This window comes from Fistularia commersonii, chromosome 23 (assembly GCF_037954325.1).
Source record: "Fistularia commersonii isolate RoL2024-O1a breed Wild chromosome 23, RoL_Fcom_v1.0, whole genome shotgun sequence".
Taxonomy (NCBI): domain Eukaryota; kingdom Metazoa; phylum Chordata; class Actinopteri; order Syngnathiformes; family Fistulariidae; genus Fistularia; species Fistularia commersonii.
The window spans coordinates 14,540,961-14,556,914 of record NC_141306.1 but is presented as its reverse complement, the minus strand read 5'-3'; the positions used below and the strand labels follow the sequence as shown (position 1 = coordinate 14,556,914).

Below are 15,954 nucleotides of genomic sequence, written 5' to 3'. Positions count from 1 at the left end.
CAACAAGCTTCACCTGCGGTCCATCTAAACCTTATTCTTTGAGCCAGAACGTCCAGGACCGTTTCTTTGCCTCAGGAGACACGACAACCTCGCACAGAGAATGAGACTGACAATGACTATCTCTGCTTAAAGAGCGCATTTACAGGTTTAAACTTTTAAATTCTGGCCTTGGGAGATATTAGTAGGGGCACAAAGTGAACCCGGGCGAGCTGCTTTTGAAGGAATCTGCATCATGACTCTTAACACGCTGTATCTTAAACATTGTTGAATGTGTTTTCACCCATCAGAAGGTAAACTAGCAGTGTGTCCAGGATGCCTGGAGCAGAGCGCAGACCATCTGGATCCGGTGGTGCCGATCGTGAACTGGTGCCTTCTCGGTACTTACAGGTGTGTCTGGCCAGTGAATAGTTGGAGGAGCCTCCGCTCGTCGGTCCGAAGCCCTCGGGCACCTGTCCGCCGGCTCGGGCTCTTGCCGCGCCCTTGGGCGGCTCGATCTCGGCGCCGAACTCGGCCCCGATGACCCCGAGCAGCACGATGGCGGTGGCCTGCTTGCGGCGCTCTTCGTAGGAGTTGGAGATCTTCTTGGCGTTCGGTGGCAGGTTGGAGAGGCAGCCTGGTGGAGACGGAAAACGGACTTCGCGTCAACTCAAATGACGAGAGGAACCCCCCCCCGTTCATGCTATAAAAACTCTGGTACAGAAGATTACTCTTGTGCAAAAATGTAAAATGTGATTTCCATACGTTGCCCTGGGCTTTGTGTTCCAGGGGGCAGAGAGAAGACAAGTATCTTGATTATAAGTTTAAAACAATAAAAAAAGGAGAAAAAAAAACAACAACGCGTCATGGTCCAATCCCCCCTTTCTTTTTGGAAGGGTGGCCACGAATTCAGGACCGGGATCAGGATCTTCAAGGTGACCCACAGATTCTGGGAGACAAACTGAACGGTCTGGGAGTTTGAATTATTTTAAAAAGCTTACTTGTGGTGATTATAATAATGCAAAAAAAAAAAAACGATCTTGACGCAGGCCAAGATGACTTTCCTTTTTATTTTCAGACACAGAACAGCTCATGCTCTCTGCATGTGCAAAAGGCGACGTTGTACAAATGATATCCGTGTCTCGGAAACACCAGAAAAGCCGCAGTACGCAAGAGGGCCAGTCGTGAGCGTTGCGGTCGGTTACGAACTGAAACCCACCAACCGGCTGGGTGCGATGACAAACCTGGGAACTAGAAAGACGGCGAGAAATCGAGTATTTTTATGGACGCCAAGTAGGGTCGGTTCCAAGAGAACGTGGACTGGGAGTCACGACAGCGCAAGTACTCAGAAGTACTCTGCAGTACAGTGATCCCTCGCTATAACACGGTTTACTTTTCACGGTTTCGCTACTTCACGGATTTGCATGGTGCATTGTGTTCTGCATTCTGATTGGCTAAAGAGTCACTCCGCTTCTTCTCTACCTGTGCGTCAATAACGTCGCAGTTTAATATGTACACGTACGTAAAACAGCTTGACAAATTTACATGACGTAGTGCAAATTCTCTTGCAATTTCTCCAAAACCCATAATGTTGACAAACAAAAGCACCTTGCAGGGCCCAAAAGGCAGCGGAAGATGCTATCTATGGCAGACAAAGTTAAACTTCTGGACATGCTAAGGGAAGCTAAAAGCTATGCGGCTGTAGGTCGGCATTACGGAATGAATGAATCTTCCGTTCGTTCCATAAAGAAGGAAGAAAAAAACATAAGGACGACGGCAGCGAAAAGTTTTAATAAGGATGCAAAAAGGGTTGCAACTGTTTTTTTCATAATCATTTTTAATTTTCTCCCATTTAATCCGGGCCGCAGTGGGCGGAGCTAATCTCTGCAATTTGAAGCCTTCTGTTCACATTGATGATTAAAATTATGATTTGACAGTACAGAAGTTATTTGTTGTTTCTAAAGTACAGTACTTTTATTTGTGAAACAAATGATTGAGCCTGTAAAACGGTTTGTTCTTTCTTTTCAATGTATAGTAGAGTATTTAATTGTATAATAATTGTAAAAAAAAATAAAGGTTTCTACTTCACAGATTTTGCCTATCATGGGTTCTTTTTGGAACGTAACCACGCTAAAAACAAGGCTTTACTGAACTCCGGATTCAACCATTATCGTAAGATTGACCTCCCGCTCACGGCAAAGTAGCTCAACCTTAATGAGCCGCCTCTTTCCAAAGTGTTGCGTTTTCCCGTCTCCAGACTCTTTCCGCCTTGTAGCCGCTTTCAGTATCCTTCTGTTTTGAGGCGCCGCAAACGGTCACGGACGTTCCAGGTTTCCACCCAAACCCGACAAGGCCACAAAGTCAAACTGGTTACAGGAAACGTCACTCGGTCCTTCTAATCCTCTTTAGTATGCGAGCGGCAGCTAAAGATGCCGGGTCCCCCCATGAATCCCCGGGTCCCCCCATGAATCCCCGGGTCCCCCCATGAATCCCCGGGTCCCCCCATGAACATTTGCATTTCAGGCCCTGCTGACCACCTTCACCCCTGCGTCAGCTGCCGCTCTTTAGCACCCGAACACTTTGCAAGCGTTGCTTTCAGGATGAGATTTTGCTGCGGATTCTGCAGGACTTTTTTTTTAAAAAGCTGGGACGTTTTTTTTTTTTCACATTTCAGGTGGTTTTGGGGATCAGAGACTCGGCGGCTTCCGCTCTGAATTATTGAAGGGAGACTTTGTGCCCCCACGCTAAACATCTGTCCCTTTAAATGCATTTACACTCTCAACATGCGTTCACTCTGTCCTCTCGCACGAGTCAGCCACGTATTTGAGAATAGCAATCAATGCAATGTTTACAGAGAGGCTAGTGATTGGAAACAAAGGGAATTAGACGGCGAAACACGAAGAAATACACAATTGTTCATCGGCCTTATTTTACTCCAAGCTGCGAAAATGAAATGGAAACCAGCAAATTCTCTCTTCGGCAGCTGAAAAGATCGGCAGCTGCGATACAGTTCCAGCTCCGCAGAGACCCGGGGTCTTTTACCCGTTTGAATTTTCCTTACTTTTCACGGAGGGCATTAAAAAGAAAAAAAAAAAAAAGAAGAAGCAGCAGCCTGGGTCTTCAGCAAGCCGATAACAAGTGAACAGGCACACGTCCATTGTCCTGTATTAACCAGGACTTACACACTGACACACAGGCACACGTCTTATTGTCCCGCTGAAAGCCTTTCCACACACACACACACACACACACAGATCTCTGGAAGGACCTGGGACACGTGCAGTTGGAGATCCTTTTTGAATGTGTGTGTGTGTGTCGTTCACTTTCTTTTGTGTGCATGTGGGCGTGTCTGTCCATTGTGCTCACTATTATAACCCCAAAATAACCTCTTTTTGCGTGTGTGTGTGTGTGTGTGTGTGTGCGCGCGCATGTGTGTCTGTGAACACAGTTGGACCTGCTACAGCCTTTGGAAGGGTTTGCTAGTGTGTGTGTGTGAGTGTGTGTGGTAGTATCACAGTAGGAGACTAGAACTCCTTATACACCTTGGTTTGGAGGCCTGATAGAACTATTGAGAGCATGGTGTGTGTGTGTGTGTGTGTGTGTGTGTGTGTGTGTGTGTTCAAAATATAAACATACCCTCCCGCTGCCTGCGACTGAATTTTATTTCTTATTTTCTCCCTCTCCGGATGAGCGAGCACAGCACTCTTGTAGATTTGTACTGCAGGGGAACAAAGCACCTGCTATCCACACCTACACACACACACACACACACACACACACACACACACAAATAGGCATGGCGTGTCCGGCAGGGAGGTGCTGAGTGAACACACAGGGTGTGATGAACACAAGAGGGGAGATCAGCGAAGCGTCTTCTGCCAGGTGATCTTCATGGATTTGTTATGTGATCCTCAATGAGGTGAGTGATGGCCGGAAACATCTCTGGATAAAGGGAGGTTCTTCCTCCTTCACGTGAGGGGGTTCGGGGGGTTCGGGGGGGTCGGGGGTCCTGCACCGACGCCGAGTGACTCAGCTGGTCAGATGCTGGACGGCAGGGGGGCAGAACGCTTCTGAAAACGCTTTCCATCTTATCCTGGATGCTGCAGAGCAGATCAGGTTTAATGAGACTGGGATTCTGATTTATCCCGTCGCCTGGCTTCCAGCTGCAGTACCGGCTTTTTCTTATTTTAAAGGGACTCCATCACGTACAGCTTGTGTACGCGTCTCTCCTCCCTCACGGACCCGCGGGTTGCGATCTAAACAAGCCAAAAAAAAATTCATATCTTCAAATAACTTTGTAAAAGTTGATCTTTCCACATCGGGCAGTTATCAGCAAGTTGCTACAAAGCCAGACTTTGGTATTTCATGCTCTGTGTATCCCGGCAAGAAAGCGACCATTAATTCTGTCAAAGAGGACGCCTTGTTGCAAAATAAGGAGGAAACCCGAATCACTTCCGGGTCACACAAAGATACAACTGGCGACCGTGTTCTCTGGTTATATGCATTGAACCGGAGGTTGCGTCAAAAAGGGAAAAGAAGGGAGCGGTGAAAAACCTCATTTGAGAATAAACCAGCGCCACGGATTTGAAGTTGCTGTTAAAAAAGGGTCGTTTTCACCGCTGACGCCCCAGATGCTGGACAAGACAACAGAATCCAGCAGCTTGGAAGCGCAGGTTTAAACCCCGGGAAGACGGATGCTGACAAAACAGACCCGTCTGGAGAGGGTAAAGTGAAACCAATTAAGAGTAAATAAATTGGGGCGTTTTCAAAATGTTTTTGCTGGTAGCGTATGAAGCTATTTTTTTAATCGGATTGAGAGGTAATATTTTGTCCGCTGTTTGTTACCGGGTCCATTTTTCAGACCCTGGGAGGCCCCTTCCCCCATATTTCCATACTATATCCCGGGCCCTTATAATGAGATTGCTAAAGGCCAGCTGTCATTTGGAAGAAGGCCCAACGGCTGGCTCTGATAAATGGATTACAGATGGCATCCATCCCCCGGGCCAGACTGGCCCAGTAGATAACAGCATTAGAGATAGACTTCCAACCAGAATCACTAAAAAGTTCTGATTTAGAAAAGGAGACAAAAAGTAGAGCGCGGTCGGAAGATGAGATCAACCGGAGGGTCGGGGGACGACAAGAAACATTTCCAGGACGAGGTGGTTTATGTATCTCGCGGCCGATCAGAACCGTCCAGGAGTTCATCCGCGACGCGCTTCGGTGGAGTTCCACTCGCCGCGTTCAGAATACCGCAAACCAAATTTACAAGCGGAAAAAAAAAAAAAAAAAAAAAAAAAAAACGCCGGACGCGGTGATTGATTTTCTTGCTTAGGAGGGCAGAGCAGAATCTGTGTTTTGTGTGTAATACAAGTGTGTTTTTCATGTTGTTGGTGTGTTCAGTGCCTGCGGTCAATAAACAGTAATGTACTCTTCTGTTCCAGCCTTCCACCCTCAGGCACCACTGAAAGGGCTCCCGCCCGTTTGGACCATCCAAGAAAAATTAAAAAAGAAGAAATTCATCATTTGTGGTGATATTTTGAAACACCCAACATTCTGATGCAAGACTTCTTCCCTTCAAAAAAATAGATTTCTAACATAATTATCTACGGTAACTGACGGGTAGTGCAACTTATCCAGCTAACATGCTAATACAACAGCACTGACTTAAAGTGTGCATGCAGGGCCATCATTTAAAATCTTTATTTTATGCTTTGAAGACTTTTTGTGAATTCACAAACGGGTCGACTGGACTATCCTTACTAGCTGGCGGGGATCGGTGAAATCACCCTCGCTGTAAATCACCAGATTTAATCCTTCATCAAACGCCGTCGACTCCGGAACGCGTCCCAGACTGAAATTAAACTAATTCTGGAATTTGAACGCTTTTTAAGTGCCAGCTAAAAGAAGTGTTTGTCTTTTAAAGTTTGACTGACAGCTGTGAGTGTGTATTTTAGGGCCGCAACTACATACATACATACATACATACATACATACATATACACAAATACACACACACACAAATACATATATATATACATATACACACACATATACATATATACACACACACACATAAATATATATGAGTGTGTATGTATATTTATATACACACACATATACATGCACGTATATACACATATACACACACACACACACACACACACGTATACACATGTATATACAGCACTGTCTCAAAATTAGAATATTGTGATAAAGTTATTTATCTTCTGTAATGCAATTAAAAAAACAAAAATTACTTTTTCATCATATTTTAATATTTTGAGATAGGATTTTTGAGGTTTCTGAAGATGTAAGCCATAATCAGTAATATTGAAATAATAAAAAGCTTGAAATATTTCAGTTGATCTGTGATGAATCCAGAATATAGGACATTTTTGTTTTTGTAATTGCATTACAGAAGATAAAGAACTTCATCACAATATTCTAATTTTCTGAGACAGTCCTGTATATATATATATACACATATGTATACACACACACACACACACACACACACACACACATATATATATATTTAAACATATACATATATGTGTATGTGTGTGTGTATACATATGTATATGTGTGTATAAATATATATATATATGTATATATATACGCACACACATACACACACATATACACACACACACAAACACATATATATATGTATACACATGTACACATATATTCACACAAACGAACACATACATATATATATATATATATATATATATATACACACGTGTATACACGTACACATATTCACTCACACAAACACACACACACACACACACACATCTATAGATATAGATAGATATAGCAGCTTTGAAATGCATCCAAAAATACTGACAATTCTATTGAATTTTCAATAAATCTTGTAAGCAGCAAGTAAATGCTTTTCCTGCGGTTAAATACCGTTGCATTTTTGCCAAACACCTACATTGGCAGTTTATTAAACAACAGACCAAATCCTCAAGAGTTACAATCAGCGATAAAAAAAACAAATAACATTTCTTCATCGTGCATTAGTTTGCCGTTAGCGTCTCCACAGTGCCGCCGGGTGCCGTCAGAACCTCCACCATTTGCGAAAAAGTGAGATCCCTCACACTCATACCTTCAACTGGCTCCGGCCAGTCATTGTCTGGCGCGTCTTTGCAAGCCGTCGCTCACGTGCATGATTTGTATCTCCCGGCTGCTGCCCGGATCTATTCCATTATCATTTCTTGGCTGATTATTTTGCTCATGTAAAACCAGCAAGAGTCGGAAAACGGCGAACGCTACAAGCGCCGCGTCGGTTCCTCCGTCACGACACCGTTATGAAATAATAAAATAAAACGTGCCTCAATTCCATTCTGTGCTTCTCAAAGTCCAAACTTTTGACGCGGGGGTCGGCGGGGGCAATGAAAACATCACATCCCGGATGATGTAGAAGCTGGCAGGTGCTGTGAACTCTAATCATCCGTGAGATGTGATGGCGTCCGCGGGCAGCCGTCAGGCGCATCACTTCCTGTCCGTCCGTACCTGCGGCCCGTGCGGGTAAGCTGATTGATTCTTGAACCGTATCGATCCGCCCCCCCCCTTCACGACCGGCAGATCTATTATAATGACATTGTATCTAAATCCCATTTGGTGGCCAACGTTCTCCCAAACATAACCCAATAAACTAAAGAGGGGGGACGGACGGGCTTGCCGCTCGCCGCTCGCCTCCGTTTATATAAATCGTCATAAAAACAAGGGAGGGATCGGGATGAAAAAAGGCTTTCTGGCTGAAATAACATTATCCACCAGGGAAAGAATTTATTAAAAAATGGCAGTGGGGTTTAATGCAACAACCTGTGGAGTCCATGCAATTACTGTAAAAATATGGACGTGTCACAGAAAAGGACAAAAACATATATGAGCAGAAGGGGCTCCACATATTTCACGGCCCCCTACTCTTTTATTAACATCCTGAGATTTCCCTTGTCTAAAATATGTCACAGCTTTAAATATCTTTTTTTTGTTTGTTTGAGGTTAATAGAATAAAATCAAAATAAGCTGAAAAGGGGATAGGTGAACTATGAAGATGGAGGATAAGGAAAATGTAAAAAAATGAGGATTCGCAGCCTGAAAGGAAGAATGGTGTGAGCGGGAAGGATGCAAAGAAAACGCGTGATCAGAAACAACATGAGAAAAACACTGGAATACAAACAAAGGTGATATAAAGCGGCTAAAATGGCGTTTCAGAGGGGAAAACAAAGAGAAAAGCATCATTTCTTTTAGGAGAAAACAACACAACCGGCTTGCAAGACTCGGCGACGGCTCTCTATCAATCAACAAATCAAAGCTTACAAAAAACAAACGTTTCCGACAAAGCGTCGCGCAAGACCGATTGCGATTGACCGATATCGTGATTCCTCCGATAATAAGTTTTGTATATTTAAGATTCAAGGGAAATCATTGAAGTTTGTGAATTTCCCCACCACCCTCCCATCGTGCACCTCCTTCCCTGCCTTCGCCAGTAATCAATAGGGGACTGGTAAAACCCGATCACCGGGGACCGGAGGATGATCAATACCAGCGGGAAACTGATGTGAGAATGAACGGAGAAGCTCAGATGGAGAGGCGCGTGAGAGGGAAGGGATTTAGTCGACGAAAGCAATCGGAGGGAAGAGTCTCTGTGGAGGAAAAGTAGCCTAAAACAAAAGGCCAGCCATGTTATTTGCAGGGGGGGAAGAGGAGGAGGAGGAGGATTGGGGGATTGAACACTGTCCTTACAGCAAATGTCAGGAGATGGAAAATCTTGGGAAATAATTGAAAACACAATTAAGTCGATATAGAGGGAAGATTCGAGATCCCGAAATGGCGGCCGCCCTTCCGACCGGTCCGAGTCCATCTGAAGGTTAAGTGTATTTCGCCGTCTTAAAAACTCAGACGGAGGATCTATCTGCGCTCGCAGGAAACGCGGCGCTTCAATTAGCCGACGCGAGAGGGTCGGAGCTTCGGCACGAGGCGCCGCCGACGCCGATTCAACCGTCGTCCTTCCAATCGTGTTGACGGTCGCTTGAACAGACAAACATTTCTGGACTCGGTTTCCACAACGACCTTCCTCCGCACACCCGTGCAGGAATGTCCTCTCGCACCACTGTGCACTTTTTCCAAAACAACAGATTTTCCTTTAAGAGGTCGGCAACCCGCGGCTCCTTCATCTTTACACTGCGGCTCCGAGCGGCTCGGGAAAATAAATGATAAATATTTCATTGAAGTGTATTTCATTTGTGTTTTTTTGACTTTTATTTCTAAGTTGGAAGATTATTGTGATCTTGAAATATTAAATAAAATAATATTTATTATTTTTCGCCGCTCAAAATAACGTCACACTGGCGGAAGCCGGTATACCCGCCAGCCGGTAAAGTCCTGATTTGCAGAAGTTCAGGAGCAGAAGTCCCATAAACCAGGTAAAATATAATATTTATGCCGATATTTTGCAAATATTTATTTTTTATTGTTTACTGACACAGTGATTTTTTTTCCCGATTTATTCTTAAAATCCATGTCAAGGCTCCGCTAAACGCTCTGAAAGCCCAAAGCTCAAAATGACTTCATTACATAAATAAAATGTAATTTTCTCCGTAATACTTTGTGAATTTCAGAAGCAACACACGACACACTTGTTTATACAAAGTGTAAAAGTAACAAAAAGCAATATATACAGCGGTGCCTTTATTTTAGACGTCAAAAAGTAATTGCGGCTCCCGGTGTTTTCTTTTCCGAGGAAACCGGGTCCAAATGTCTCTTTGGGTGTTACGGGTTGCCGACCCCTGGTTTAGTGGGACGTTACTAACGCAACTGGTTTGCTAAAGAACCAAAATCCAACCCTTTCCAAAGTACTTCACTGCACACTGATGACAGGATGTTAATGCAATAAAAATGTTGTTCAAAACACCCCTTTTCGCACCCTGGCGTGTGTCTCCACTCAGAGTTTGGCTTTTGATGAATCGCCTCATCACTTCAAACCAGATCCTACGGGGAGAAAAAAAAATCTAATCTGTCTAATCTGTCTTATGCGTCTGGTGGAAGCCGTCCCACAGAATTAATACGCAGAGGTAGATTCCTCCGCGGGGGCTCGGGCCTCCCGACGTATTGACTCGGTTCCAGTCCATGATTCTGTAATACCGTACCGGGCCGTACCACCGGCTGTATTGGAAAGCCTGAGGTCTTATTCTTTAATCCCCCGTTATCAATTACGTGTTTGTTTTGCAGTTTAATTTAAGATCGGACAGCTTTTTAATACAGGCAATGTTTCTGGCGCGGTGCGGTTGTCACATTAATGCTGTTAATGGAGTGGTTTGAAAAATGGCTTTGGATGTTAATTTCCCTAATGCGGTGACGGCGGACGGCCTCCGTCGTGCCGCTTTTTCATAGAGAAGGAATTACTTTTATTGCGGGCGTCGCGGTTCGGTCACGCTCTCCTCTCCCGCCGCTCGCCGATGAATCGGAGCTGTCCGACGCCATTCGATCGCGAAAATGAGAAGCGCCGTGAACCCGGACCGAGGCGGGGGATCTTCAAAAAAAAAAAAAAAAAAACGCATGTAAATTTAGGCGGGCTCATCGCTGGAAGACGCAAAAACAAACGAACGAATATGTCGGAGGAACCTTTCAGGTGTTCACTCGGCATTTGTACTGCTGTTCTACGCAAAAACAATTTCATCCAGTACTCAAGCGTACACTTTCGATGTGTTGAATAATACGTATACATATCCTGACTACCTCAGTGTCACGTTTATTATCATATGACACTTTGGGGAGAAATAATGCCAAATATTATGGTCTGTCCCGGTCAGACCTTGCAGTTCCTGCAGATCTTCCAGGCATTTAAGAATAAGATCAACTTTATTTAACCCGAAGGAAATTGTTGTGCCAGAGTTTCAAGTAAAACAAAACAATAATAGATAATAGTGTGGCTTCTGTTGGTAAAACTGGAGGGTTGAAGCTAGTTATGAGAGGAAAATTACATGGATAACCATAATGATATTTTCAAATTATTACTATCAATAAGATAAGATAAGAACAACTTTATTTATCCTTAAGGAAATTGTTGTGCCAGAGTTTCAAGCAAAAACATAACAATAATAGATAATAGTAGGAAGGAGGGAGAATAAGAAATACATTAAAATAATAATTATAATAATAAAAGGTAGCAAAGGTGCTGCAATAACCAACTTGCTTTGTGCAAATAGTATAAACAACTACCGTAAAGGTGCGAGAACCTGGGATGTAACTGCTGTTTTGTTTTTTTCCCCCCATTCAATGACAATTGAGCGAAGGTGTATAAATACATGCTGTTTATTGATCCGTGGCTGCTTTATTTTTTCTGCAGAGTTAAACGCTGCACTTTACAAATGAGGGTCAGAGATCACTCCCTTCTTGGAGTGATCAAGCAATAACTAGAAGACCATGATTGTTTATAAACAGAAATAAGGCCCAGAACTGCCATTCAGGTGCTGTTACTGCCCAACATGTACGGTGTGTAAAACTGCCCTCAAAGAAAAGTGAACCGCTTTCAGGAAAAAACAGGAAAAAAAGGCGATTTAGGAAACGTGAATTGATAAACATGTCTTTTGAGCAGTGAATTACTCAAGAGGACAATATTATTGGGCCAGAAAAAGAGCAGTTAAATAATCTCAGAGTGAAGAGTGTGTCGGCCAATCGGCAGCCGGCTTGCAATTAAGGCGGTTGGTCGTCAGGCAGCCAATCAGCAGGCAGGTATGTCAGTCGTTTTTATGACTGTCTACATCTACGACCAGACCGTGATTAATCTGACAGCCTGACACACACACACACACACACACACACACACATGCTCGCACACACAATCACCCCAAGGCCAACGCTTTATCTTCGTGACACATTCATGAACCCTTGTGCGCACACACACACACACACACACACACACACACTCACACACACTCTGCCCATCCCCCCCTCCATATGTACGTTATCACAATGTCCATTCAACCGTATGACAGGTGTGTGTGTGTGTGTGTGTGTGTGAGAGAGGGAGAGACGGACTGACGAGCGCGACAAAGGCTGTGCACGTCATATCTGGACAGGAGAGATTTCCACTGGACCTCGTCGCAAAATACTAGTTATCGTAGTTTCTTTTCTTTAAAGTCCACATTTCGTTTAATGGTCCGATTCATTGGACGGCGTTAAGGAACATGGACGCCGAGGGGAAGCGGTGGCATCGGAAATGTAAAATAGCCTGGAGGGGGGAACCAGCTGCAACAACAGCCTTATAATACACACACACACACACACGAGTGTATATCTTCCGACGAGATGCAGATATGCCTGGTGTATTTTATGGCTAGATTTGATTCAAATGTCCATCTAAAGCCACGGGTGGCGCCGCTCTCCTCACTACACTGTCATGAAGATACTGATGGGGGCGGCTTGGAAAGATGAAACTTGAAGAAAAATGAAGACGCGAGTCTGCAGCACAGCCAGGGAACGGCAGATTGAACGACCGGTGTCGCTGACCGGTTAAACTAGAGATCAGCCGAACCCACCGACGACCGGTACCTTCATCATCTGCTGCCGCCGCGGGAAAATGCTCCCAGTACAGCGATCCCTCGCTAGAACGCTGTTTATTTTTCACGGTTTCGCTACTTCACGGATTTGCATGGTGCATTGTGTTCTGCATTCCGATTGGCTAAAAAGTCACTCCGCTTCTTCTCTACCTGTGCGTCAATAACGTTGCAGTTTAATATGTACACGTACGTAAAACAGCTTGACAAATTTACATGACGTACGTGCAAATTCTCTTGAAATTTCTATAAAACCCATAATGTTGACAAACAAAAGCACCTTGCAGGGCCCAAAAGGCAGCGGAAGATGCTATCTATGGCAGATAAAGTTAAACTTCTGGACATGCTAAGGGAAGCTAAAAGCTATGCGGCTGTAGGTCGGCATTACGAAATGAATGAATCTTCCGTTCGTTCCATAAAGAAGGAAGAAAAAAACATAAGGACGACGGCAGCGAGAAGTTTTAATAAGGATGCAAAAAGGGTTGCAAATGTCTGCAATTTTTTTCATCATCATTTTTAATTTTCTCCCGTTTAATCCAATGACTCGGGTTGAGGTGGGCGGAGCTAATCTCCGCCATTTGAAGCCTTCTGTTCACATTGATGATTAAAATTATGATTTGACAGTACAGTACAGAAGTTATTTGTTGAAAAAAACGTTTCTAAAGTACAGTACTTTTATTTTCTTTTCAATGTATAATAGAGTATTTCATTGTATAATAATTGTAAAAAAAAAATAAATAAAGGTTTCTACTTCAGGGATTTTGCCTGTCACGGGTTCTTTTTGGAACGTAACCCCGCTAAAAACAAGGGTTTACTGTATATCAGATTTCTCCGATCATTTATCTAAACAGATGAACATAACAAACTATTTCTGAGGGAGAAGGTGAAGGTCCTATTTGTTTTACTAAAATAAGAAATGGATGCGGCATGATTCGAAACTCAACCTAAGCTTGCGCCCTGAGCGCTAACGCTATACAAGTAAGCGACACGCGAGCTTCTACAAAACCGCACTTTTCCGAACTGCGCCGTAGCTCTTTGCGCTTCTGAATGAAGTGGGAATTTCACATTCCTGTACATTTGTAACAATAACTTTGCCGGGGTCTGTAACGTAATAACGGCCGCTGGCGACAGCTGGGTCCCCGGCTGCGTGGAAACTGCAGAAACCCAATCATCAGAAACAAAGGCCGCAGCCGTGGACGTTCGCCTCGCCGTGGGTTCAATCCGAGTCGTGGAGAAATGCGATCTGACCCGGACGACCTCCGGGCTCTGCTATTAGATTAGTAGGAGAGGCTAGCATTTCAGCTAACCAAATCACAACCGGGCTAATGACACCGACGGGTGAGGGTCAGCTCGACCTTTGACCCCCTGACCCCCATCGGAGGGGAAGAAAAAAATGGAATGGGGGAAGAGTTTACGGGGGAACGACATGTTTATGTACATTTTTCCCGTCTGAATTCTTATGCCATTTAAAGGAATGACAGTAAAACACGTTCATTTCTATTTCTCTGGGGATAAGACGGAACGCGTCCAGGCGCTGAGCTTTGTGGTGACCACCTGAGAGGTTCCAGCCCGAGGTTTGGTGTTTCCCCGGAGGAGACAAACGCCGGATGGGACGGAGAAAAATAAGTGTGTGTTTCGCCGTGCACGAGGGAGGGATGGGGTGATGGGGCTTGCGTCCGGTGGAGACCTTTGACCCCGCTGAGGTCACTCTCCTCCATCACCAGCAGATAGGAACCGCTCTCCTTTGCCAGAAGTGGGAGGCCAGATTAATGTTCCGTGCTGAAGTGACCGGATTCTTTTTTTTAAATTACTACTCAACAATACATCTTTTATTTGTCTACTCATGATTAACTTTGACAGATCGCTTGAAATGACGAAAAGAACGGACAAACCGGGGCTTTCGCACTATTTCTGACCATTTTGGAGCAAAATGGAAGAAATGGACGCTGTGTGTTTCCAAGCCCGCTAAAGACCGGAGGGACGGATCTGGACAACACGTGAATTTCACGACTGAATGAATGAAGGAATACGGGTTCCAAAGCGCAGACCGAAGGATTACTACTGCAACTCCCTCCTCGCCGCCGCCCCACGCTGACCATCAGGCCTCTCTGGATGATTCAGAAAGCGCCACGATTCTCCCACACGCTCCCCTTCTTACGTCCCTTCACCGGCTCCCGGTAGCCGCCAGCATCAAGTCCAAGACCCTGGTGCTCGTCTACCGGGTGTTGAATGGGACGCCCCGTCTTATCTCCAGGATACGGTCCAGTCCCTACCCGTCCCCTCCGACCCGCCGCCTCCAGGCGACCGTCCACCCGTCACTCAGAGCCCCCGCGCGCCGATCCAACCGGTCTCTTCTCGGTTTCAGCTCCTAAGTGGTGGAACGAAACTCCCGAAAAAGGTCATAACGGCGGCGTCGCTGCCCATCTTTCGCCGTGAGCTGACAACCTCTTCACCAAGCGCTACCCTGCTAATCGCCTCCAGATGAAGATGGACGATGAACTGAATGAATGTATGTAAATGGTTCTGAGATGGATATTTGGCTGAGCGGTCACTTCTGACTTCAGACTACTGGTACTTCGGATCTTCGGTGACTGAATTGCACTTTTTGTAAGTCGCTTTGGATAAAAGCTTCTGCCAAATGACTGGAATGTAATGTAATGATTACACACATCGTGCTTGTTTTTGGTTTATTGTATAATTGTCGACTAAATACGAGCTTTGACACTGTTTCTCATGGAACTTCATTGAGTAAACCCCTGCCCATTAAGATTGAAACCACTGAGGTACGTGCACGAGACTTTGGGAGTGTATGAAGAATAGCCTGTGTGTGTGTGTGTGTGTGTGTGTGTGTGTCCGCACAAGCAAAAGTAAGACGCTGTGGGTTCTAATGACATCCCCTGACACTGCTAGGGACATAATTACAGTGCACACAGAAAGACTTTGTGGTTGTGTGTGTGTGTGTGTGTGTGTGTGTGTGTGTGTGTGTGTGTGTGTGTGTGCGCACGAGCAGGTTCAGGTCTAGGAGCAACAACGGTGGTCACCTGGGCTTCCTGAATTCTCTGAGTGTATGACAGGTTAGATGGCACATTGAGGTGACAAGTCCATAGGTGAGGAACAAGACAAAGCCGAGAGCTTGTGTAGATGTTTCCATCCTCCTCGCTCCACTCTCCCCCCTCCTTCTCCTCTCCTGTCCCATTTTCTTTCCCCTGATCATCCATCTGCTCTCATCTTTGACGTTGCCTCCACTGCCGGTCTGGTTTTCCTTAAATCCCCGGCAGCAGTGTCTTGGTGAGCCGGTCCGGCTGCTGCAGCAGAACAGTCTCCTCTAAACGGAGACGTGAAATTTCCACATGAAACCAACAATCATCAGACGTTCGAGGTTGCGCTCCACAACATTTGGCACGTC

At 45.0% G+C, this 15,954-nt stretch overlaps 1 protein-coding gene across 1 annotated transcript in view; it reads right to left on the bottom strand.

Moving 5' to 3' along the window:
• Nucleotides 1-15,954, bottom strand: part of wdr7 (WD repeat domain 7) — a 91,476-nt gene that overhangs the window by 32,400 nt on the left and 43,122 nt on the right. The window contains exon 23 of the mRNA XM_086171092.1: nucleotides 386-613. Within this exon, the coding sequence (XP_086027218.1) occupies nucleotides 386-613 (228 nt within the window). The remainder of the gene's footprint in view (nucleotides 1-385; nucleotides 614-15,954) is intronic.